We start from the raw sequence: 26,863 nt of genomic DNA on the forward strand, positions 1-26,863 counted from the left end.
AGAAAGATTTTCCGAATCAGCTCAGGACGTCACACCAACGGGTCCATGAGTGGGAGCTCCTCTCCAAACCCTTGTAAGTACATTCAGCAGTGGGGGACCACAACTAAAAACCTCTTTGCCATTCCCAAAAACGTAAAATGCCATAAGTTTGGATCCAGGTACCACCACCACAGTCCGTGGGCAATGCTTTATCAATGAACTAGTCAGGGATATTATTGTACTCTTTTCTGCCTCTTCCCTTCAACCCGTATGTGATGAAGATGATGAGACATGTCAGTGACCCTTCATCCTAGTGGCGCCAACATGGGCCAGACACCCCTGGTACTTGATGTTACTAGAGATGTCAACCCATCCTCGCCAGAAGCTCCCCCATGTGCCAGACATCCACACTTCGTATCGAGCCCATCTCATATAGCCAGATCAGGGACCACGGGACGTTTCTGGCTGCTTTTTCTCAAATTTTCCTATTACTTTCAGGTTTACAGTGTGAAACATTTAGGAATTCACCTCCCGTTTTTTAACCACCATGTGTTTGAGAACTCAGGATTGCAAAAGTAGGAAAAAATACTTTTTTTTTTTTTTTAGAAAAACACTGAAAAAAACACTGGATTAAGCTGAAGAACCTCATCAACAGGCAGACGTCAAGGGAAAACACTAGAAGGCTGTAGGCAGCTGGGGTCTGGTTGGAGTACCCCTCACTTTGTCTGGTTTTTGTTTTGATGCAAAATTGACTGAAGTGCACTGGGTTTCTGCTTACCAGGTCCTGAGTGCCAGTATTCCTTCCCCAAAACAAGACACCTAATCCCCAAGTGACCAGGCCCCTTTAGCACCTCTGTAAGTGTTTAGTAAATGGGCATAATGTAAGGAAATGCCTCCTTGGCATGGTTACCCCCTGACTTTTTGCCTTTGCTGATGCTATGTTTTGAATTGAAAGTGTGCTGAGGCCTGCTAACCAGGCCCCAGCACCAGTGTTCTTTCCCTAACCTGTACTTTTGTATCCACAATTGGCACACCCTGGCATCCAGATAAGTCCCTTGTAAATGGTACCCCTGGTACCAAGGGCCCTGATGCCAAGAAAGGTCTCTAAGGGTTGCAGCATGTCTTATGCCACCCTGGAGACCCCTCACTCAGCACAGACACACTGCTTGCCAGCTTGTGTGTGCTGGTGAGAACAAAACGAGTAAGTCGACATGGCACTCCCCTCAGGGTGCCATGCCAGCCTCTCACTGCCTATGCAGGTATAGATAAGTCACCCCTCTAGCAGGCCTTACAGCCCTAAGGCAGGGTGCACTATACCATAGGTGAGGGCACCAGTGCATGAGCACTGTGCCCCTACAGTGTCTAAGCAAAACCTTAGACATTGTAAGTGCAGGGTAGCCATAAGAGTATATGGTCTGGGAGTATGTCAAACACGAACTCCACAGCACCATAATGGCTACACTGAAAACTGGGAAGTTTGGTATCAAACTTCTCAGCACAATAAATGCACACTGATGCCAGTGTACATTTTATTGTAAAATACACCCCAGAGGTCACCTTAGAGGTGCCCCCTGAAACCTTAACCGACTATCTGTGTAGGCTGACTGTTTCCAGCAGCCTGCCACAACCGAGACATGTTGCTGGCTGGCCATGGGGAGAGTGCCTTTGTCACTCTGAGGCCAGTAACAAAGCCTGCACTGGGTGGAGATGCTAACACCTCCCCCAGGCAGGAGCTGTAACACCTGGCGGTGAGCCTCAAAGGCTCAAAGGCTCACCCCCTTTGTTCCAGCACCACAGGGCGCTCCAGCTAGTGGAGTTGCCCGCCCCCTCCGGCCACGGCCCCACTTTTGGCGGCAAGGCCGGGGGAAATAATGAGAATAACAAGGAGGAGTCACTGGCCAGTCAGGACAGCCCCTAAGGTGTCCTGAGCTGAAGTGACTCTAACTTTTAGAAATCCTCCATCTTGCAGATGGAGGATTCCCCCTATAGGATTAGGGATGTGACCCCCTCCCCTTGGGAGGAGGCACAAAGAGGGTGTACTCACCCTCAGGGCTAGTAGCCATTGGCTACTAACCCCCCAGACCTAAACATGCCCTTAAATTTAGTATTTAAGGGCTTCCCTGAACCTAAGAATTTAGATTCCTGAAACTACAAGAAGAAGAGGACTGCTGAAAAACCCCTGCAGAAGAAGAACAGAAGACACCAACTGCTTTGGCCCCAGTCTTACCGGCCTGTCTCCTGCCTTCCAAAGAAACCTGCTCCAGCGACGCTTTCCAAAGGACCAGCGACCTCTGAATCCTCAGAGGACTGCCCTGCTTCAAGAAAGACAAGAAACTCCTGAGGACAGCGGCACTGCTCCAAAAGAACTGCAACTCCCCGCAATAAGCGTGAGACTTGCAACACTGCACCCGGCGACCCCGACTCGACTGGTGGAGAACCAACACCTCAGGGAGGACCTTCCGGCGACTCCGAGTCCGTGAGTAACCAAAGTTGTCCCCCCTGAGCCCCCACAGCGACGCCTGCAGAGGGAATCCCGAGGCTCCCCCTGACCGCGACTGCCTGAACCTAAAGTCCCGACGGCTGGAAAAGACCCTGCACCCGCAGCCCCCAGCACCTGAAGGAACGGAACTTCTGTGCAGGAGTGACCCCCAGGAGGCCCTCTCCCTTGCCCAGGTGGTGGCTACCCCGAGGAGCCCCCCCCTTGCCTGCCTGCACCGCTGAAGAGACCCCTTGGTCTCCCATTGAAATCTACAGAGAACCCGACGCTTGTTTGCACACTGCACCCGGCCGCCCCCGCGCTGCTGAGGGTGTACTTTCTGTGTGGACTTGTGTCCCCCACCCCGGTGCCCTACAAAACCCCCCCTGGTCTGCCCTCCGAAGACGCGGGTACTTACCTGCTGGCAGACTGGAACCGGGGCACCCCCTTCTCCATTGAAGCCTATGTGTTTTGGACACCACTTTGAACTCTGCACCTGACCGGCCCTGAGCTGCTGGTGTGGTGACTCTGGGGTTGCTCTGAACCCCCAACGGTGGGCTACTTTGGACCCCAAACTGAACCCCGTATGTGGTTTACTTACCTGCAAAAACTAACATTACTTTACCTCCCCCAGGAACTGTTGAAAATTGCACTGTGTCCACTTTTAAAATAGCTATATGTGTTTTATGTAAAAAGTATATATGCTATTGTGATTATTCAAAGTTCCTAAAGTACTTACCTGCAATACCTTTCAAATGAGATATTACATGTAGAATTTGAACCTGTGGTTCTTAAAATAAACTAAGAAAAAATATTTTTCTATAACAAAAACCTATTGGCCTGGAATTGTCTCTGAGTGTGTGTTCCTCATTTATTTCCTGTGTGTATGTACAACAAATGCTTAACACTACTCCTTTGATAAGCCTACTGCTCGACCACACTACCACAAAATAGAGCATTAGTATTATCTCCTTTTGCCACTATCTTACCACTAAGGGTAACCCTTGGACTCTGTGCATACTATTCCTTACTTTGAAATAGTGCATACAGAGCCAACGTCCTACATTGGTGGATCAGCGGTGGGGTACAAGACTTTGCATTTGCTGGACTACTCAGCCAATACCTGATCACACGACAAATTCCAAAAATTGTCATTAGAAATTGATTTTTGCAATTTGAGCTATTTTTCTAAATTCTTAAAAGTCCTGCTAGGGCCTTGTGTTAGTCCCTGTTTAGCATTTCCTTTTAGAGTTTAAAAGTTTTGTGAAAGTTTGAATTAGAACCTAGAACTAGTTTTAGATTCTTAAAAAGTATTGCAACTTTTAGAAGCATAATGTCTAGTACAGAGATGTAGGAAGTTGGCTCTGTATGTGCTATTTCAAAGTAAGGAATAGCATGCACAGAGTCCAAGGGTTCCCCTTAGAGGTAAAATAGTGGTAAAAATAGATAATACTAATGCTCTATTTTGTGGTAGTGTGGTCGAGCAGTAGGCTTATCCAAGGAGTAGTGTTAAGCATTTGTTGTACATACACACAGACAATAAATGAGGTACACACACTCCGAGACAAATCCAGCCAATAGGTTTTGTTATAGAAAAATATCTTTTCTTAGTTTATTTTAAGAACCACAGGTTCAAATTTAACATGTAATATCTTGTTTGAAAGGTATTGCAGGTAAGTACATTAGGAACTTTGAATCATTTCAATTGCATGTATACTTTTCAAGTTATTCACAAATAGCTACTTTAAAAGTGGACACTTAGTGCAATTTTCACAGTTCCTGGGGGAGGTAAGTTTTTGTTAGTTTTACCAGGTAAGTAAGACACTTACAGGGTTCAGTTCTTGGTCCAAGGTAGCCCACCGTTGGGGGTTCAGAGCAACCCCAAAGTCACCACACCAGCAGCTCAGGGCCGGTAAGGTGCAGAGTTCAAAGTGGTGCCCAAAACGCATAGGCTAGAATGGAGAGAAGGGGGTGCCCCGGTTCCGGTCTGCTTGCAGGTAAGTACCCGCGTCTTCGGAGGGCAGACCAGGGGGGTTTTGTAGGGCACCGGGAGGGGACACAAGCCCACACAGAAATTTCACCCTCAGCAGCGCGGGGGCGGCCGGGTGCAGTGTAGAAACAAGCGTCGGGTTTTCAATGTTAGTCTATGAGAGATCAACGGATCTCTTCAGCGCTGCAGGCAGGCAAGGGGGGGCTTCCTCGGGGAAACCTCCACTTGGGCAAGGGAGAGGGACTCCTGGGGGTCACTTCTCCAGTGAAAGTCCGGTCCTTCAGGTCCTGGGGGCTGCGGGTGCAGGGTCTTTTCCAGGCGTCGGGACTTAGGTTTCAGAGAGTCGCGGTCAGGGGAAGCCTCGGGATTCCCTCTGCAGGCGGCGCTGTGGGGGCTCAGGGGGGACAGGTTTTGGTACTCACAGTCGGAGAGTAGTCCGGGGGTCCTTCCTGAGGTGTTGGTTCTCCACCAGCCGAGTCGGGGTCGCCGGGTGCAGCGTTGCAAGTCTCACGCTTCTTGCGGGGAGTTGCAGGGTTCTTTAAAGCTGCTTCTGGAAACAAAGTTGCAGTCTTTTTGGAGCAGGTCCGCTGTCCTCAGGAGTTTCTTGTCTTTTTCGAAGCAGGGCAGTCCTCAGAGGATTCAGAGGTCGCTGGTCCCTTGGAAGGCGTCGCTGGAGCAGAGTTCTTTGGAAGGCAGGAGACAGGCCGGTGAGTTTCTGGAGCCAAGGCAGTTGTCGTCTTCTGGTCTTCCTCTGCAGGGGTTTTCAGCTAGGCAGTCCTTCTTCTTGTAGTTTGCAGGAATCTAATTTTCTAGGGTTCAGGGTAGCCCTTAAATACTAAATTTAAGGGCGTGTTTAGGTCTGGGGGGTTAGTAGCCAATGGCTACTAGCCCTGAGGGTGGGTACACCCTTTTTGTGCCTCCTCCCAAGGGGAGGGGGTCACAATCCTAACCCTATTGGGGGAATCCTCCATCTGCAAGATGGAGGATTTCTAAAAGTTAGAGTCACCTCAGCTCAGGACACCTTAGGGGCTGTCCTGACTGGCCAGTGACTCCTCCTTGTTGCTTTCTTTGTTCCCTCCAGCCTTGCCGCCAAAAGTGGGGGCCGTGGCCGGAGGGGGCGGGCAACTCCACTAAGCTGGAGTGCCCTGCTGGGCTGTGACAAAGGGGTGAGCCTTTGAGGCTCACCGCCAGGTGTCACAGCTCCTGCCTGGGGGAGGTGTTAGCATCTCCACCCAGTGCAGGCTTTGTTACTGGCCTCAGAGTGACAAAGGCACTCTCCCCATGGGGCCAGCAACATGTCTCTAGTGTGGCAGGCTGCTGGAACTAGTCAGCCTACACAGACAGTCGGTTAAGTTTCAGGGGGCACCTCTAAGGTGCCCTCTGGGGTGTATTTTGCAATAAAATGTACACTGGCATCAGTGTGCATTTATTGTGCTGAGAAGTTTGATACCAAACTTCCCAGTTTTCAGTGTAGCCATTATGGTGCTGTGGAGTTCGTGTTTGACAGACTCCCAGACCATATACTCTTATGGCTACCCTGCACTTACAATGTCTAAGGTTTTGTTTAGACACTGTAGGGGTACCATGCTCATGCACTGGTACCCTCACCTATGGTATAGTGCACCCTGCCTTAGGGCTGTAAGGCCTGCTAGAGGGGTGTCTTACCTATACTGCATAGACAGTGAGAGGCTAGCATGGCACCCTGAGGGGAGTGCCATGTCGACTTACTCGTTTTGTCCTCACTAGCACACACAAGCTGGCAAGCAGTGTGTCTGTGCTGAGTGAGAGGTCTCCAGGGTGGCATAAGACATGCTGCAGCCCTTAGAGACCTTCCTTGGCATCAGGGCCCTTGGTACTAGAAGTACCAGTTACAAGGGACTTATCTGGATGCCAGGGTCTGCCAATTGTGGATACAAAAGTACAGGTTAGGGAAAGAACACTGGTGCTGGGGCCTGGTTAGCAGGCCTCAGCACACTTTCAATTGTAAACATAGCATCAGCAAAGGCAAAAAGTCAGGGGGCAACCATGCCAAGGAGGCATTTCCTTACACAACCCCCCCCCCAAACGAAAGAGGATGAGACTAACCTTTCCCAAGAGAGTCTTCATTTTCTAAGTGGAAGAACCTGGAAAGGCCATCTGCATTGGCATGGGCAGTCCCAGGTCTGTGTTCCACTATAAAGTCCATTCCCTGTAGGGAGATGGACCACCTCAACAGTTTAGGATTTTCACCTTTCATTTGCATCAGCCATTTGAGAGGTCTGTGGTCAGTTTGAACTAGGAAGTGAGTCCCAAAGAGGTATGGTCTCAGCTTCTTCAGGGACCAAACCACAGCAAAGGCCTCCCTCTCTATGGCACTCCAACGCTGCTCCCTGGGGAGTAACCTCCTGCTAATGAAAGCAACAGGCTGGTCAAGGCCATCATCATTTGTTTGGGACAAAACTGCCCCTATCCCATGTTCAGAGGCATCTGTCTGCACAATGAACTGCTTAGAATAATCTGGAGCTTTTAGAACTGGTGCTGAGCACATTGCTTGTTTCAGGGTGTCAAAGGCCTGTTGGCATTCCACAGTCCAGTTCACTTTCTTGGGCATTTTCTTGGAGGTGAGTTCAGTGAGGGCTGTCACAATGGATCCATATCCCTTCACAAACCTCCTGTAATACCCAGTCAAGCCAAGGAATGCCCTGACTTGAGTCTGGGTTTTTGGAGCTACCCAGTCCAGAATAGTCTGGATCTTGGGTTGGAGTGGCTGAACTTGGCCTCCACCTACAAGGTGGCCCAAGTAAACCACAGTTCCCTGCCCTATCTGGCATTTGGATGCCTTGATAGAGAGGCCTGCAGATTGCAGAGCCTTCAAAACCTTCTTCAGGTGGACCAGGTGATCCTGCCAGGTGGAGCTAAAGACAGCAATATCATCAAGATAAGCTGTGCTAAAGGACTCCAAGCCAGCAAGGACTTGATTCACCAACCTTTGGAAGGTGGCAGGGGCATTCTTTAAACCAAAGGGCATAACAGTAAACTGATAATGCCCATCAGGTGTGGAGAATGCTGTTTTCTCTTTTGCTCCAGGTGCCATTTTTATTTGCCAGTACCCTGCTGTCAAGTCAAAGGTACTTAAGAATTTGGCAGCACCTAATTTATCTATGAGCTCATCAGCTCTGGGAATTGGATGAGCATCTGTCTTGGTGACAGAATTGAGCCCTCTGTAATCCACACAAAACCTCATCTCTTTCTTTCCATCTTTGGTGTGAGGTTTGGGGACTAAGACCACTGGGCTAGCCCAGGGGCTGTCAGAGCGCTCAATTACTCCCAATTCTAGCATCTTGTGGACTTCCACCTTGATGCTTTCCTTAACATGGTCAGACTGTCTAAAGATTTTGTTTTTGACAGGCATGCTGTCTCCTGTGTCCACATCATGGGTACACAGGTGTGTCTGACCAGGGGTTAAGGAGAAGAGTTCAGGAAACTGTTGTAGGACTCTCCTACAATCAGCTTGCTGTTGGCCAGAGAGGGTGTCTGAGTAGATCACTCCATCTACTGAGCCATCTTTTGGGTCTGATGACAGAAGATCAGGGAGAGGTTCACTCTCTGCCTCCTGATCCTCATCTGTTACCATCAACAGATTCACATCAGCCCTGTCATGGAAGAGCTTAAGGCGGTTCACATGGATCACCCTCTTGGGGCTCCTGCTTGTGCCCAGGTCCACCAGGTAGGTGACCTGACTCTTCCTTTCTAGCACTGGGTAAGGGCCACTCCATTTGTCCTGGAGTGCCCTGGGAGCCACAGGCTCCAGAACCCAGACTTTCTGCCCTGGTTGGAACTCAACCAGTGCAGCCTTTTGGTCATACCAAAACTTCTGGAGCTGTTGGCTGGCCTCAAGGTTTTTGGTTGCCTTTTCCATGTACTCTGCCATTCTAGAGCGAAGGCCAAGTACATAGTCCACTATGTCTTGTTTAGGCTCATGAAGAGGTCTCTCCCAGCCTTCTTTAACAAGAGCAAGTGGTCCCCTTACAGGGTGGCCAAACAGAAGTTCAAAGGGTGAGAATCCTACTCCCTTCTGTGGCACCTCTCTGTAAGCGAAAAGCAGACATGGCAAGAGGACATCCCATCTCCTTTTGAGTTTTTCTGGGAGCCCCATGATCATGCCTTTTAATGTCTTGTTGAATCTCTCAACTAAGCCATTAGTTTGTGGATGGTATGGTGTAGTGAATTTGTAAGTCACTCCACACTCATTCCACATGTGTTTTAGGTATGCTGACATGAAGTTGGTACCTGTAAGGAAATGCCTCCTTGGCATGGTTGCCCCCTGACTTTTTGCCTTTGCTGATGCTATGTTTACAATTGAAAGTGTGCTGAGGCCTGCTAACCAGGCCCCAGCACCAGTGTTCTTTCCCTAACCTGTACTTTTGTATCCACAATTGGCAGACCCTGGCATCCAGATAAGTCCCTGGTAACTGGTACTTCTGGTACCAAGGGCCCTGATGCCAAGGAAGGTCTCTAAGGGCTGCAGCATGTCTTATGCCACCCTGGAGACCTCTCACTCAGCACAGACACACTGCTTGCCAGCTTGTGTGTGCTAGTGAGGACAAAACGAGTAAGTCGACATGGCACTCCCCTCAGGGTGCCATGCCAGCCTCTCACTGCCTATGCAGTATAGGTAAGACACCCCTCTAGCAGGCCTTACAGCCCTAAGGCAGGGTGCACTATACCAAAGGTGAGGGTACCAGTGCATGAGCATGGTACCCCTACAGTGTCTAAACAAAACCATAGACATTGTAAGTGCAGGGTAGCCATAAGAGTATATGGTCTGGGAGTCTGTCAAACACGAACTCCACAGCACCATAATGGCTACACTGAAAACTGGGAAGTTTAGTATCAAACTTCTCAGAATAATAAACCCACACTGATGCCAGTGTTGGATCTATTAAAAAATGCACACAGAGGGCATCTTAGAGATGCCCCCTGTATTTTACCCAATTGTTCAGTGCAGGACTGACTGGTCTGCTGCTGAGAGACGAGTTTCTGACCCCATGCGGTGAGAGCCTTTGTGCTCTCTGAGGACAGAAACAAAGCCTGCTCTGGGTGGAGGTGCTTCACACCTCCCCCCTGCAGGAACTGTAACACCTAACAGTGAGCTTCAAAGGCTCAAGCTTCGTGTTACAATGCCCCAGGGCACTCCAGCTAGTGGAGATGCCCGCCCCCTGGACACAGCCCCCACTTTTGGCAGCACGTCCAGGAGAGATAATGAGAAAAACAAGGAGGAGTCACTGGCCAGTCAGGACAGCCCCTAAGGTGTCCCGAGCTGAGGTGACTCTGACTTTTAGAAGGGATAGGAATGTGACCCCCTCCCCTTGGGAGGAGGCACAAAGAGGGTGTAACCACCCTCAAGGACAGTAGCCGTTGGCTACTGCCCTCCCAGACCTAAACACACCCCTAAATTCAGTATTTAGGGGCTCCCCAGAACCTAGGAAACTAGATTCCTGCAACTTAAAGAAGAAGAGGACTGCTGAGCTGAAAAACCCTGCAGAGAAGAAGAAGACACCAACTGCTTTGGCCCCAGCCCTACCGGCCTGTCTCCCTCCTTCAGAAGAAAACTGCTCCAGCGACGCTTTCCCTGGGACCAGCGACCTCTGAATCCTCAGAGGACTGCCCTGCTTCCAAAAGACCAAGAAACTCCCGAGAACAGCGGCCCTGTTCAACAAAGACTGCAACTTTGTATCCAGAGGAGCAGATTTAAAGACCCCTGCAATCCCCGCAAGACGCGTGAGACTTGCAACACTGCACCCGGCGACCCCGACTCCACTGGTGAAGAAACAACACCTCAGGGAGGACCCTCCGGCGACTCCGAGACTGTGAGTAACCAAAGTTGCCCCCCCCCCCCCCAGCCCCCACAGCGACGCCTGCAGAGGGGATCCCGAGGCTCCCCCTGACCGCGACTGCCTGACTCTGAAATCCCGACGCCTGGAAAAGACCCTGCACCCGCAGCCCCCAGGACCTGAAGGATCGTAACTCCAGTGCAGGAGTGACCCCCAGGAGGCCCTCTCCCTTGCTCAGGTGGTGGCTACCCCGAGGAGCGCTCCCCCCCCCCCCCCCTTGCCTGCCTGCACCGCTGAAGAGACCCCTTGGTCTCCCATTGAAATCTACTGGAAACCCGACGCTTGTTTGCACACTGCTCCCGGCCGGCCCCGCGCTGCTGAGGGTGTACTTTTTGTGTGGACTTGTGTCCCCCCCCCGGTGCCCTACAAAACCCCCCTGGTCTGCCCTCCGAAGACGTGGGTACTTACCTGCTGGCAGACTGGAACCGGGGCACCCCCTTCTCCATTGAAGCCTATGTGTTTTGGACACCACTTTGAACTCTGCACCTGACCGGCCCTGAGCTGCTGGTGTGGTGACTTTGGGGTTGCTCTGAACCCCCAACGGTGGGCTACATTGGACCCCAAACTGAACCCCGTAGGTGGTTTACTTACCTGCAAAAACTAACATTACTTTACCTCCCCCAGGAACTGTTGAAAATTGCACTGTGTCCACTTTTAAAATAGCTATATGTGTTTTATGTAAAAAGTATATATGCTATTGTGATTATTCAAAGTTCCTAAAGTACTTACCTGCAATACCTTTCAAATGAGATATTACATGTAGAATTTGAACCTGTGGTTCTTAAAATAAACTAAGAAAATATATTTTTCTATAACAAAAACCTATTGGCCTGGAATTTTCTCTGAGTGTGTGTTCCTCATTTATTGCCTGTGTGTATGTACAACAAATGCTTAACACTACTCCTTTGATAAGCCTACTGCTCGACCACACTACCACAAAATAGAGCATTAGTATTATCTCCTTTTGCCACTATCTTACCTCTAAGGGTAACCCTTGGACTCTGTGCATACTATTCCTTACTTTGAAATAGTGCATAGAGAGCCAACTTCCTACACTACTCCTCATAAATCAGACAATACCCCCTAGACATAAGGCAGGGCATTTCCAGTGCACTCCTATGAGAGGGCAGCACTCACAGCAGTGAGAAACCAAATAGGCTGTTTGTCACTACCAGGACAGACCACGCAACCAGCCACATGTCCTGCTTTCGACGTACATAGCACCCTGCCCATAGGGCTAGCTAGGGCCTACCTTAGGAGTGACTTATATGTAATAAAAGGGGAGTTCTGGGCCTGGCAAGTACATTTAGATGCCAGGTCCCTGTGGCAGACAACTGCGCACACGTGCCCTGTGCTAGCAGGCCTGAGACTGGTTTGATAGGCTGCTTCTGTGGGTGGTGTACGCTGCGCTGCAGGCCCACTTGTAGCGTTTCATTTACAGGCCCTGGGTTTAGGAATACCACTGTACAAGGGACTTACAGGTAAATTAAATATACCAATTAGGTATAAGCCAATCATACCAACTTTAGAAGGGAGAGCACCTGCCCTTTGAACCCTTTATCAGTTCTGATCAGTGCTGGAGTCCTAGAGCCAACAGCGAGAGGTCAGAAAACATAAGAGGAAAGAGGCAAAATGTCAGGGGATGATCCTGCCACAAGGGCCAGGTCCAACAGGTACCCAGGGCCCTGGTGCACTAGGGGACCCCCATGGGCTGCAGCATGTATTATGCCACCTATAGGAGCCCATGCAAACTATGTCTAAGGCCTGCCATATTCAGTCTGTGTGAAAAGGTGCATGCACTACATCAGGTCACTGTGTGTCACCCCTATGGTAGGCCCTTCCAGCCCTAAGGGCAGGGTGCAGGTCCCTTGGTGTGTGGGCACCCCTGCAAGAGCAGAGGTGCCCCTACGAACTCCAGTACCAATTCCCTGGACTTGGTAAGAGCAGGGAAGCCATTTTAGTTATGTACGGGCCATTGGTCACTACCTATGGTCCAACTACATAATGGTAACCAAGAACCCAGGCATGTTTGGTATCAAACATGTCGGAATCATACCCCAATACTGATGCCAGTATTAGTGGCATGATTCCATGCACTCTGGGGGCTCCTTAAAGGACCCCCAGTATTGCCCCTACCAGTCTTCCAGGGTCTGCGAGTAGCTGCTGCAGCCCTTCAGACAGGATTCTGCCCTCCTGCTGCTTGACCAACTCAAAGCAGGGGAAGGCAGAGCAATGGATTTCTTGAGGGAGAGGGGTGCAACCTCCTCTCCCTTGGAAATAGGTGTTATAAGGCTGGGGAGGGGTAGCCTTCCCATGCAACCGGCTTGTTTTGAAGGTGCCCTCCTTGCATAATCCAGTTTGCACCAGTCCAGAGACCTCCGGTCCTGGCTCTGGCATGAAACTGCACAAAGGAAAGGGGAGTGACCACTCCCCTGTCCATCACCACCCCAGGGGTGGTGCCCAAAGCTCCTCCAGGTGGCCACTTGATCCTGCCGTCTTGAAGGCAAGATGGGCAGTGGCCCCCTGGAAGCATCTGAGTGGTCAGGTTAGGCAGGTGACATCAGTAACCCCCTCTGATAGGTGGTCACCTTGCAAAGTTGCAAAGCCCCTTTTTGGGCTATTTAGGGACTCCCTTGTGGGTAGGTCCCCAGATTTGGGGTGCAAGACTCCACCAGGACACCTCTGCAACAACCTCTTCTGCTCCTGGCCACCGGAACCGCTGCTGGACTCCACAAAAACGGAACAAGACGGCAATACAGAGATGACATCGCCTGGCAACATTGTTTCTGCGGCTCCTGTTAGCGCTTTGCAAAATTTCCACGGCTGTCCATCCTCTGGGGTCTGCAAGACTTCAGCTGCACCTATGAAGCAAGATGGAATCTCCCTTGGAGTGAAGGGTCATTCCCCTGCATCTGCAGTCACCTAAGGTAACAACGTCCGACGACTGAGATCTGTAGTCCTCTGGACCTGCGAAGATTCTCCAACAAATGTGCTGGTTCTGACTGGTCCTCTTTGTCCTGTCTGCCTTCTGTCCAACTTGGGAGACAGTGAGCCCTTGCCTATTCCTCCAGGACAGAGTCCCTGTGCACCGTGACTGTTGCAGCAACCAAGGCTTGTTGACTCCCGCTCCGAGGAATCTTCAGGCCCCAAGTAGCCCCGGCCGCCAGCAATCTACCTCTGCAAGGACAGTTTCCTCTCTGCTGCTCCAGCGACGTGTGACTCCTCTTCAGATGTGCTGGCTGGGCCTCACTGCCACTTACTGTGCCTTCTGCCAGTAGGGTGCTCGTGGGGGCTCTGACTGCTTCTGCTGGCTCTCCTGTCTTCCTAGGGCCAGCCACTACTCCCCTCCAAGGGTCAAGTGCCCAAGACCTTGTTGGTCCTCTCCAGCCCTGCAAATCATCTTCAGCTCTAACCTACATTTTTCTTGTGCTTTTTGGTGGTCCTTCCGACAATTGTCCCATCTCCAATCGGGTGGCTGTCAAGGGTCAGCTCGGGGGTGAATTCAGGGACTTCTCTGTAGCTCCTGGACTCTGCAGCTGGCCTTCATCCACCACCATCGACCCGATCTTTATCCACTGAAGGATGGGCATTTGCTTCTCCCTGCCTGGACACACCTCGAGGCCTGGACTCTGTCCCCTTCTTTTACAGGTCCTCTTCATCTGGAATCCACCGTCCCGATCCTGTTCTTGCATTTGTTCCATTTCCAAGTCCCCATGTTTGCCTATGATATGACAAGGTAACTTACCTTTGTTCTTCTGGTCGCTGGGGGTCTTGTAGCTACTCACCTCTTGGGGTTCCATACTCTCCCAGCCCTTGACTAACTACTCCATATCCTCTGGTAGGGGACCCATTCTTGCATTCTACTGTTTCATTATATGGTTTGGCCCCCTATAGGGCCGTTGCTGTTTCTTGCTGTTTCTAATGATTTTATGTGAATTCCTAGTACTTACCTGTGTTTATTTTGTGTGTACTTAGCTCCAGGAAGGTGGGGGGGGGGGGGGAATTGCCTATAGTATTCTAGTTCAGTGCTACTATAATAAAGTACCTTTATTTTTGCAACACTGTGTGGCTTCTTACATGTGTGATAAGTTACTGTGTGACGTCTGTGGTATTGCAAGTGCTTCACACTCCTCCTAGATAAATCTTGGCTGCTCACCACAGCTACCACTTGAGAGCCCTGGCTTCCTAGACACTGTAACACTTACTAATAAGGGTTGCCTCGACCTGATATGAGGTGCCAACACCGTAGGTGACCACCGCACACCAGGCCAGCCTCCTGCTAATCCTCCCTTCCTTTCAAAGGTGGACTCATCCTTCCACATCAATCACACCATACTGCTGCCAGCTTTTTTCCAGAAATCAAAATCTTGAGCTTAACAATCTCTTGACACACTAAACGTTGAAAGAGCCGTCATGTATTACTTTCTGGAAATAAAATTATCAGGAAGGGAAAATGAATTTTTGTTTCTTTGGTGCAGGACTCTAAGGACTAGCCAGTAAACAAAGGGACTTTAGCAAGATGGATAGTCCAGACACTGCAAGAAATGCCACATGCAGTAGTAGTTATATTGGAAGGAAACTGCAAGAACATTTCACAAGAAAGAAAGAAGCAACACTGGACTTAATAACTGAAGACTCTATTATGGATATATGCATGGCAGCTTCATGGTCCTCCGCACACACCTTCACAAAATACTACTTTATAGCTATTTAGGCAAACAAGGACCCTTAGTTGGACAGAAAGCACTAAATCGCTGTTCGCAAATATAATATCATTGCAACCCAAACTCCCACTTCACTAAAACAGCTACACAGTCAGTGCACAACATGTGAATTCAGAAAAGATTCAGCTACAGAATAAAATGGTTTCTTGACTGTAGTAGTGGTTTTGCAGCTTGGAGAATTTTCTGTATTCACATGGAACCTTATCTCCTCCCATAGAGATAAGCAATATTTTCAACATGGGAGTGGAAAAGAAGCTTCCAACAACATAAGGACTAAGAGAAGATTAAAAGAAAAAAAAAATCTAAAGATGAGAACCACTTGGAGGAGATTTAGGGACATAAAGCTAACGTCATCTGAGGGACGCGATGTCAAAGTGTTGATACCTACGTTAAAAAAAAGAAAAATTTAAAAAGGAAATAGAAAAAAAGACTATTACAGACTCAACCACTGGGTAGTTGAATAATGTGATTCCAGAAAATTGTTGAAGCCGTAAAAGTACTCTTACAGGTAAGTAACTGTTTCGTTGGTTTAATGCTGCAGTAGGCTTCAGTGCAGACTGATGCTTCTAAGCAGGCCTCAGAGCTGTATATTCCATCCCACCCTGTCATACAGAATTTAGCAGCATTGCTCCTCTGTTGTATGAGCACTTGAAAAGTGTTGAACAATTGTAGGAAGTTGGCTCTGTATGCACTATTTCAAAGTAAGGAATAGTATGCAGAGAGTCCAAGGGTTCCCCTTAGAGGTAAGATAGTGGCAAAAAGATAATACTAATGCTCTATTTTGTGGTAGTGTGGTCGAGCAGTAGGCTTATCAAATGAGTAGTCTTAAGCATTTGTTGTACATACACACAGGCAATAAATGAGGAACACACACTCGGAGACAAATCCAGGCCAATAGGTTTTGTTATAGAAAAATATATTTTCTTAGTTTATTTTAAGAACCACAGGTTCAAATTCTACATGTGATATCTCATTTGAAAGGTATTGCAGGTAAGTACTTTAGGAACTTTGAATAATCACAATAGCATTTATACTTTTTACATAAAACACATTTAGCTGTTTTAAAAGTGGACACAGTGCAATTTTCACAGTTCCTGGGGGAGGTAAAGTAATGTTAGTTCTTGCAGGTAAGTAAACCACCTACGGGGTTCAAATTGGGGTCCAAGGTAGCCCACCGTTGGGGGTTCAGAGCAACCCCAAAGTCACCACACCAGCAGCTCAGGGCCGGTCAGGTGCAGAGTTCAAAGTGGTGCCCAAAACGCATAGGCTTCAATGGAAAGAAGTGGGTGCCCCGGTTCCAGTCTGCCAGCAGGTAAGTACCCGCGTCTTCGGAGGGCAGACCAGGGGGGTTTTGTAGGGCACCGGGGGGGACACAAGCTCACACAAAAAGTACACCCTCAGCGGCACTGGGGCGGCCGGGTGCAGTGTGCAAACAAGCGTCGGGTTTGCAATGTAAATCAATGGGAGACCAAGGGGTCTCTTCAGCGGTGCAGGCAGGCAAGGGGGGGGCTCCTCGGGGTAGCCACCACCTGGGCAAGGGAGAGGGCCTCCTGGGGGTCACTCCTGCAACAAAACATAGCATCAGCAAAGGCAAAAAGTCAGGGGGTAACCATGCCAAGGAGGCATTTCCTTACACCAGGCCCCAGCACCAGTGTTCTTTCCCTAACCTGTACTTTTGATTCCACAATTGGCACACCCTGGCATCCAGGTAAGTCCCTTGTAACTGGTACCTCTGGTACCAAGGGCCCTGATGCCAGGGAAGGTTTCTAAGACGCGGGTACTTACCTGCTGGCAGACTGGAACCGGGGCACCCCCTTCTCTCCATTGAAGCCTATGTGTTTTGGGCACCTCTTTGACCTCTGCACCTGACCGGCCCTGAGCTGCTGGTGTGGTGACTTTGGGGTTGCTCTGAACCCCCAACGGTGGGCTACCTTGGACCCCAATCTTAACCTCGTAGGTGGTTTACTTACCTGCAAAACCTAACAATACTTTACCTCCCCCAGGAACTGTGAAAATTGCACTGTGTCCACTTTTAAAACAGCTTATTGTGTTTTATGTAAAAAGTATACATGCTAATGTAATGATTCAAAGTTCCTAAAGTACTTACCTGCAATACCTTTCAAATGAGATATTACATGTAGAATTTGAACCTGTGGTTCTTAAAATAAACTAAGAAAATATATTTTTCTATAACAAAACCTATTGGCTGGATTTGTCTCTGAGTGTGTGTTCCTCATTTATTGCCTGTGTGTATGTACAACAAATGCTTAACACTACTCCTTTGATAAGCCTACTGCTCGACCACACTACCACAAAATAGAGCATTAGTATTATCTCTTTTTGCCACTATCTTACCTCTAAGGGGAACCCTTGGACTCTGTGCATACTATTCCTTACTTTGAAATAGTGCATACAGAGCCAACTTCCTACACCTGGTTAGCAGGCCTCAGCACACTTTCAATTCAAAACATAGCATCAGCAAAGGCAAAAAGTCAGGGGGTAACTGTAGGAAGTTGGCTCTGTATGTGCTATTTCAAAGTAAGGAATAGCATGCACAGAGTCCAAGGGTTCCCCTTAGAGGTAAAATAGTGGTAAAAAGAGATAATACTAATGCTCTATTTTGTGGTAGTGTGGTCGAGCAGTAGGCTTATCCAAGGAGTAGTGTTAAGCATTTGTTGTACATACACATAGACAATAAATGAGGTACACACACTCAGAGACAAATCCAGCCAATAGGTTTTGTTATAGAAAAATATCTTTTCTTAGTTTATTTTAAGAACCACAGGTTCAAATTTAACATGTAATATCTTGTTTGAAAGGTATTGCAGGTAAGTACATTAGGAACTTTGAATCATTTCAATTGCATGTATACTTTTCAAGTTATTGACAAATAGCTATTTCAAAAGTGGACACAGTGCAATTTTCACAGTTCCTGGGGGAGGTAAGTTTTTGTTAGTTTTACCAGGTAAGTAAGACACTTACAGGGTTCAGTTCTTGGTCCAAGGTAGCCCACCGTTGGGGGTTCAGAGCAACCCCAAAGTTACCACACCAGCAGCTCAGGGCCGGTCAGGTGCAGAGTTCAAAGTGGTGCCCAAAACGCATAGGCTAGAATGGAGAGAAGGGGGTGCCCCGGTTCCGGTCTGCTTGCAGGTAAGTACCCGCGTCTTCGGAGGGCAGACCAGGGGGGTTTTGTAGGGCACCGGGGGGGACACAAGCCCACACAGAAATTTCACCCTCAGCAGCGCGGGGGCGGCCGGGTGCAGTGTAGAAACAAGCGTCGGGTTTTCAATGTTAGTCTATGAGAGATCAAGGGATCTCTTTAGCGCTGCAGGCAGGCAAGGGGGGGCTTCCTCGGGGAAACCTCCACTTGGACAAGGGAGAGGGACTCCTGGGGGTCACTTCTGCAGTGAAAGTCCGGTCCTTCAGGTCCTGGGGGCTGCGGGTGCAGGGTCTTTTCCAGGTGTCGGGACTTAGGTTTCAGAGAGTCGCGGTCAGGGGAAGCCTCGGGATTCCCTCTGCAGGCGGCGCTGTGGGGGCTCAAGGGGGACAGGTTTTGGTACTCGCAGTCGTAGAGTAGTCCGGGGGTCCTCCCTGAGGTGTTGGTTCTCCACCAGCCGAGTCGGGGTCGCCGGGTGCAGTGTTGCAAGTCTCACGCTTCTTGCGGGGAGTTGCAGGGTTCTTTAAAGCTGCTTCTTGAAACAAAGTTGCAGTCTTTTTGGAGCAGGTCCGCTGTCCTCGGGAGTTTCTTGTCGTCGTCGAAGCAGGGCAGTCCTCAGAGGAGTCAGAGGTCGCTGGTCCCTTTGGAAGGCGTCGCTGGAGCAGAGTTCTTTGGAAGGCAGGAGACAGGCCGGTGAGTTTCTGGAGCCAAGGCAGTTGTTGTCTTCTGGTCTTCCTCTGCAGGGGTTTTCAGCTGGGCAGTCCTTCTTCTTGTTGTTGCAGGAATCTAATTTTCTAGGGTTCAGGGTAGCCCTTAAATACTAAATTTAAGGGCGTGTTTAGGTCTGGGGGGTTAGTAGCCAATGGCTACTAGCCCTGAGGGTGGGTACACCCTCTTTGTGCCTCCTCCCAAGGGGAGGGGGTCACAATCCTAACCCTATTGGGGGAATCCTCCATCTGCAAGATGGAGGATTTCTAAAAGTTAGAGTCACCTCAGCTCAGGACACCTTAGGGGCTGTCCTGACTGGCCAGTGACTCCTCCTTGTTGCTTTCTTTGTTCCCTCCAGCCTTGCCGCCAAAAGTGGGGGCCGTGGCCGGAGGGGGCGGGCAACTCCACTAAGCTGGAGTGCCCTGCTGGGCTGTGACAAAGGGGTGAGCCTTTGAGGCTCACCGCCAGGTGTTACAGCTCCTGCCTGGGGGAGGTGTTAGCATCTCCACCCAGTGCAGGCTTTGTTACTGGCCTCAGAGTGACAAAGGCACTCTCCCCATGGGGCCAGCAACATGTCTCTGGTGTGGCAGGCTGCTGGAACTAGTCAGCCTACACAGACAGTCGGTTAAGTTTCAGGGGGCACCTCTAAGGTGCCCTCTGGGGTGTATTTTGCAATAAAATGTACACTGGCATCAGTGTGCATTTATTGTGCTGAGAAGTTTGATACCAAACTTCCCAGTTTTCAGTGTAGCCATTATGGTGCTGTGGAGTTCGTGTTTGACAAACTCCCAGACCATATACTCTTATGGCTACCCTGCACTTACAATGTCTAAGGTTTTGTTTAGACACTGTAGGGGTACCATGCTCATGCACTGGTACCCTCACCTATGGTATAGTGCACCCTGCCTTAGGGCTGTAAGGCCTGCTAGAGGGGTGACTGACCTATACTTGCATAGGCAGTGAGAGGCTGGCATGGCACCCTGAGGGGGGTGCCATGTCGACTTACTCGTTTGGTTCTCACCAGCACACACAAGCTGGCAAGCAGTGTGTCTGTGCTGAGTGAGAAGTCTCCAGGGTGGCATAAGACATGCTGCAGCCCTTAGAGACCTTCCTTGGCATCAGGGCCCTTGGTACTAGAAGTACCAGTTACAAGGGACTTATCTGGATGCCAGGGTCTGCCAATTGTGGATACAAAAGTACAGGTTAGGGAAAGACCACTGGTGCTGGGGCCTGGTTAGCAGGCCTCAGCACACTTTCAATTGTAAACATAGCATCAGCAAAGGCAAAAAGTCAGGGGGCAACCATGCCAAGGAGGCATTTCCTTACAGTAACCATGCCAGGGAGGCATTTCCTTACAACAATGTATTTGCATTTTGAGAGAGTCTAAAAGACGCTCATTTGCTTACTAATTTAAAAGTTTTTAAAAAATGTGTATGTTGTCAGCAGCAAAGCTTGTTCTTAGTAAGTACTGGTGTGACTCTGGTGTATTGTCATATCTGTTTGCAATAAGTGAAATGGTGTGTTAATGCCACCGTTGTGCTTTGATTTTTCAATACCCTTATTTTGTGTGTGGTTGTTGTGAATGTGGGACCAAAAGGACCATTTCCCCTGATTTCCACTCTTGTCCTATAAATATCATCTCTATTCTCCCTAGGGTTAATGACATTGCCATCCTGTGTGCCGAGCTGACGTGCTCCTGCAAGTCTCTGAGTGCAGAGTGGTTGGGTGTGCTGAAAGCTCTGTGCTGCTCCTCCAACAATGGCACATGTGGATTCAACGATCTCCTCTGCAATGTGGACGTAAGTCTGAAACTCAAATGCTCATGTATGTGCATGTATGGGAAGATGTGCGTGTTAGTGTTGTTTCCTTGAGAGAACCATTGTGATAAACCAGTCTGTTCACCCATTTCTGGACTGTCATGTGACAGTGTTGTGGTTTTCAGCAAGTCTGCTGGCCATTGGGTGTTCCTATTTCCAGATGGAGTCCATGCACTTTTACATTGGAAGGACATGGAAATCTGAGTTGTTTGTGTCTTTTATAAAGAGCCCTTTTATTCACTGTTTTTAAGTCATATTTTACCAGTCTCTATCCACACACTCTACCTGGAGATTCTTAATGTCCAGATTTCAGAATAAAACTTCCTAGATCAGAGCTCGCTCTCTCTGAAGAGCTGCAAATATACTATGCTTGGCTCCAGAGTGGAGCTGGTATCCATGAGAGTTGTTTATCAGATCCCCTAAAACGGAGTGACTTATCCCCTAGTTCCTCTGCTGCCATATGTTTTACCTTAATTCAACAGTTTACCTTCATCAAAAAAAATTAAATATTCACTCAGCTGTCTACACGTGTTTGTCCCATGTGCTTTCACTGAATGGATCATAATAATGAGAAAGTGTTGTGTGTACACAATTCTTTACAAGACCTGTTCGTCATAAGCCCTGCCGCAAATGTTCCTTTGGGCTGTATAGTCCGTCTCAGTCACCCTCAAGGGAAGGAAAGTTGAGGGACATGTTTGAGGAGGTGGGAGACGTCTGGATGTTGCTGGGGCAAGGCACGTGCTTGAACCTACTATAATTGGCCCACTGTATGAAAATTCTTCGTTTCACACACTTCCCCTGGATTGTGTGCTGTTACAAACCTATTTTGCTGGTGTATTATGGACCTTTGGGCACTGTAAGACTTCTAAATACGTCCTAGCGCATGTGTGCTGACCTCCTGAAAGATGGATAGCAATTTGCCAACTATTGGACTTTTGTGAGGCAACTGTAGAGCAAAGCCAAAGCAGCATGAAAGCCAGGTGCCACATAAGAGCTGCACTTTGATTCACCACCACTTACTCAAAATAGAAGATACATATTCCATGTTCTGCAACTTTGCCTAGGGATGTACTAGCATTAAGCATGCTTCGTGCTGCTTCCATCCTCACTCTCTATTGGTTCCCGCCACCCATATTGTATTTAAAGAAAAAAAAAAAGTGACAGTAGTAATTTCGTTTTTTTCTCTCGTTTTTTTTGTTTTGTTTTTTAAATTTGCTAGTCTTGCCTATGGGAACTCTTGGCTTTGTCAGTTGTCAATAGTGATTCTGTGCAGCAAAAACCTCAAAAACTCTTGAGACTAAGAGGGACTAATCTGGAGCACGTATCCAACCAGCCATTTTACCTCAGTAGCTAAAATTTCTGATTTGTCCTGCAGGACACCTTTTTCTTTTCACTGAAATGATTGTCCCTTTTTTATCTGAACATTTTGAATTTTATCCTCTTTTTGACTTCAATCTGGGCCAATCCGCTTGTTTTACCTGATCAGGGCTCCATCGCAGTCAGCCTCAAATCGAGCCTAGGTCCTAGTTTACTGATCTTAATAGCTTTGTGCTTTGTCACTTAAATCTTTACAAATTCATATCACCTGTTCCACTTTTTGGTTTTCTGTTCTTATTTCACTTGTAACATATTTCCTGTTATTTTTTAAATTGACTCTTAAATGTTATTGTGTTTTGTGTGACTTTCTACTGTTTATGCAATGCTTGGATATTTTACATGTTGCCTTTACTGAGGATTGTGGTTCACATTACCAGGGATTGAGCATAGGTTTATTTGATTTAACTTGTGACATTTGGTGGCCTTATCCGTTCAGGTGGACACTTGTCAACCCTTAATAATCCACTTTCCTACACTGTTTGAGAAGCTTAATTCCCAACAGTTTTTAATTGAAGATTGTACATGTGTGGAAAATGTCCTTTCTAACCTCTCATTTCCTTCCAGGTGAGCGACCTGTCCTTCCATGATTCTTTAGCCACATTTGTGGCTATCCTCATTGCACGGCAGTGCTTGTTGCTGGAAGATCTGATCCGCTGTGCTGCTATTCCATCTCTCCTCAATGCAGGTCAGTGCGCCATAATGTCCTTGCATGACCAACAATCCAACTTCCAGATCTCCTTAGCTAGTCATCCAAGCAGTCTTATTGCTCCAGATGTCTCTTTATTTCTTGTCTGTGAGCTTTCTCCCTAGCTTTCATCATAGCTTCATCTGCTCCTCCAGGCCTCTCTACCTTGTGTCTGTCTGTTTCTTCAGACATATTTCCACAGGACAGCATTGCCTAGTCTATCCCCTTACAGGTCTGCATTGGTCAACATTGCTTTGCTGATTGCTTGCGATATGTCACCACAAGTCAATATTTCTGTTTCTGTTCCTTCACACATTTCTGCACAGGTCAACATTGCTGTTTCTTTTCATGTCACAATAGGTCTTATGAGCATTATCCTGTCTGTTCTCCCAGCCCTGCCTCCTATTTTTCTCAGCATTACCCAGTCCTATCTCTCTGGTGTTTTACTTAATTTCTCTCTGTAGACCCAACTCTGGTTGAACTTCTTTACTGAGCTTCCAGAGGCCCCAGTGTTATCTTTCTGTTTTGTGCGTTCATCATTACCTGCTCATGTGTTTTTGGGGGTTCTGTGTTGCTTTTGCTGCTGTTCTTTAGAGTGAGCTTCTTGCTGTAGGAGACTGGCTCAGTTTATGGTGTACACCTACGGTGTGGCACCCTACACTTAGTCGAGGCAATTCTTAGTGATAATGTTTAGGTATCCAGATAGCTCTAAAGGTAGCTGTGGTGAGCAGCTAAAGCTTATCTAGGATTAGTGTAATACCACAGTAGTATGTCAGTAATCACTCACAAGAATGTACCACACCAGGTGTTGCATAAATAAAGGTTTATTTATTACAACACTAAAGCTATACTAACATTGGTGTACCTCCACCTGGAGATCTCAGCACACAAAAATATACACTTAGCAACAGTGGGTGGGGTGGGGAGGGTGGAGGGGTGTGTGCAAACCATATACTAATAAAGTGGTATAAGAATGGAGGTGCCCAACCAAGGTAAGTGTGTTAGGATCCCAGGGGATGGGGGAGTAGAAAATCACCAGAGGTAAGTACTAGAATTCCCACAGGTACCTGGGTGCAGAGCTGTTATTGAGCTAGGTGTGCTATAGGATAACACAGTACCGCCGCAGGTAGAATTTTTATGGCTTTACGACCATTCCCAGTGGACCCCGAGGTAACCAGTTGGCACAAGAAAAGTTTGGTGCCATCACCTGTGGATACCCAAAAGACCGGAGTACCTACACCAGGGAGCCCGGGTGCATAGGGGTGAAGTGGCATCGCAAACCCTTGTTGAAGTAATGGAAGCCTCGGTTGGTCAGCTGCTGGCACGACCTGTGGACCAGGCAGGTGGATCCACAAGGTGCATTTCCGACATGAAGAACCTGAAAAAGAAGGGGACAGTGTTCAGACCACTCCGAGTTGTCCAGGCGGTGCATGTAGGCAATGCCCACCCTCGTGGAGGTGAAGGTGCTGCAGGACGGTCAAAGAAGTCCAGCTGCAGAGTCCAGGGGGCTGCATGAGATCCTTGGAGTCGCCCGTGAGCTGTCCCACAATGGTGGCCGGATTGCAGGAGGGTCAGTGGCCAGCAAGACCATCAACAAGCCTTGGCAAATGCAAATAGTGGTTGCAAGGACGTTTGCAGATTTTGGAGTATCAGCAATGTTCTAGTGACTCAACCCTTTTGTGGGGTGGGAAATAAGGGCAGGTCTTCCGCAGGAAGGAAGGCCAGCCGGAATCGGAAGAGCCCCCACAAGTGACCCTCTGGCAGCAGGCACAGGGAGACACAATGAGGCCTCAGCAGCACAACAAAACAGGAGTCCCACGTCGCAGGAGCTACAAAGTGGAAGCTGAATCTGGAGTTGTAGAGTATTGGATGCTGGGGATTCTTGGAGCTCAAAGATCTCTTGGAGGAAGAGCCAACAAGCCTGGGCAAGAGCAACAGTCCCGGTGCACAGGGGTTCCGTTCCAGTGGCTGCAGCAAGGGTCCACTGTCTTCCAAGTTGGTCAGAAGACAAGTTGAACCCGGAGAGGATTACAGAACCACCACCTGTGAGCAGAGCCTTTACGTTGTTTCTGGGACAGCAGGATCCACCAGCCGGTCATCGTTGTCTTGAGGTGCCTGCGGATGCAGGGGAGTGACTGCTTCACTCCAAGGGAGATTCCTTCTTGCTTTGTGCATGCTGGCAGAGTCCTTGGAGGATGCCCAGCCACAGATGTTGAAGAAATCTTGCAGGAGCTGGAGAAACAATCTTGCAGTGGGAGCCCTCCCAACTGGATACAGCCTTGTTTCAGTTCCAAAAAGCAGACCAGGAGTGGTTCCGGAGGCCAGGAGCAGAAGATGTCTTGCAGAGACATCCTTGAAAAGTCTTTCTCAACGAATCTGAGGACCCACCCTAGGGGGAGCTTTTAATTAGCCCTAAAAAGGGTGTTGGTCACTCTCTGTAGTGGCCCACCTATCAGAGGGGGGGGTTAGGGACGTCATTTACCTGGCTGAACCAGTCAGATGCTCCCAGGGGCCTCTGTCTACCTTGTTTCCAGGATGGCAAAATCAACCGGCCACCTGGCAGAGCTCTGTGCACCTCCCTAGGGTAGGAGCTGGACGGGGGTGGTCACTCCCCTGTCTTTTGTGTAGTTTTGCACCATAATGGGAACTGAGGGTTCCTGAACTGGTGCAAACTTGATTATGCAAGGAGGGCATTAAATGTCTGGTGGCGCTCAGAGGGCACCCCACCCCAACCCAGAGACACATATTTCAAAGGGAGCGATGGTCACACCTCTTATTTGCAGGACATCCTTTGTGCTGCCTTTCCCTGCTTGAAAAGGGCTCATCAGTAGGAGTCCAGGGGCTGTAGGAGATTCTTGGAGTCACCCTCGAGCTGTCTTGTGTCTGCAGTGGCATGGGCTGGCAGCCAGACCCTGTAAGGCTGCACAGGCAGAACTGGGAAATCCTCTGAGGAAACCCCTAGAGTACATGGTATCATGCAACTAGAACTGGAATCGGTGTAGTTGCATGATTCCAACATGTTTGATACCAAACTTGGCTTAGTTTGGAGAAGCCATTATGTAGTTGGACCTCTTGTTTTGACCAGTGTCCACTAGATACCTTAAGATGGCTTCCCTGCACTTTCAAAGTCCAGGGAATGGGTCTAGGGTTTGTAGGGGTACCCGGCTCATGCAGGGGTTCTCTCATACTTGGGGATATGTACCTTGCCCCTGAGCTGAAGGGCCTTCCAGAGGGGTGACTTACGGTGTCTAAGTGCAGTGACCATGATATAAGGCAAGTCTTATATCTGGGGTGAATGGTGCATGCATAATTTCACGCAGGCTGCAGTGGCAGGCCTGCAGACACAGTTTGCATAAGCTCCTATAGGTGGCACAATACATGCTGCAGCCCCTGGGAGTCCCCTGTGTCCCAATGCCCTGGGTACCTAAGTACCATATACTTGGGGCTTTCATGGTTGCACCAGTATGCCAATTGTGGGGAGTAAATGTTTACCACAACCAAATTAAGAGGTCAGAGCACAGACACTGTGGTCCTGCTTAGCAGAATCCCAGTGCACTGCAGTCCAAACACGCTGACACCAGGCAAAAAGTGGGTGCAACCATGTCAGAAAGATGCTACTTTCCTACTCTTGGTACTACCTAATATTGCACCTTTTTTTCCACCAAGCCGGGAGTTTTCCAGACTGATTTGCATGCTGCTTCTTGGCTTTGTACTCAGCTACTTTAGCTACTGATTGTACTCCCAGGCTAATAATTGAGAGTCTGTATGTGTAGGAAGTTGGCTCTGTATGTGCTATTTCAAAGTAAGGAATAGCATGCACAGAGTCCAAGGGTTCCCCTTAGAGGTAAAATAGTGGTAAAAATAGATAATACTAATGCTCTATTTTGTGGTAGTGTGGTCGAGCAGTAGGCTTATCCAAGGAGTAGTGTTAAGCATTTGTTGTACATACACATAGACAATAAATGAGGTACACACACTCTGAGACAAATCCAGCCAATAGGTTTTGTATAGAAAAATATCTTTTCTTAGTTTATTTTAAGAACCACAGGTTCAAATTTAACATGTAATATCTTGTTT

General features: G+C 48.6%; 1 protein-coding gene across 13 annotated transcripts in view; it reads left to right on the top strand.

Moving 5' to 3' along the window:
- The window catches only part of MED12 (mediator complex subunit 12), a 786,294-nt gene that overhangs the window by 288,699 nt on the left and 470,732 nt on the right, over positions 1–26,863 (top strand). For all 13 annotated transcript variants that reach the window (XM_069209253.1, XM_069209261.1, XM_069209285.1 and 10 more), the window contains 2 exons: positions 20,562–20,706; positions 22,666–22,786. In XM_069209253.1, the coding sequence (XP_069065354.1) occupies positions 20,562–20,706; positions 22,666–22,786 (266 nt within the window). The remainder of the gene's footprint in view (positions 1–20,561; positions 20,707–22,665; positions 22,787–26,863) is intronic.

This window comes from Pleurodeles waltl, chromosome 2_1 (assembly GCF_031143425.1).
Source record: "Pleurodeles waltl isolate 20211129_DDA chromosome 2_1, aPleWal1.hap1.20221129, whole genome shotgun sequence".
Taxonomy (NCBI): domain Eukaryota; kingdom Metazoa; phylum Chordata; class Amphibia; order Caudata; family Salamandridae; genus Pleurodeles; species Pleurodeles waltl.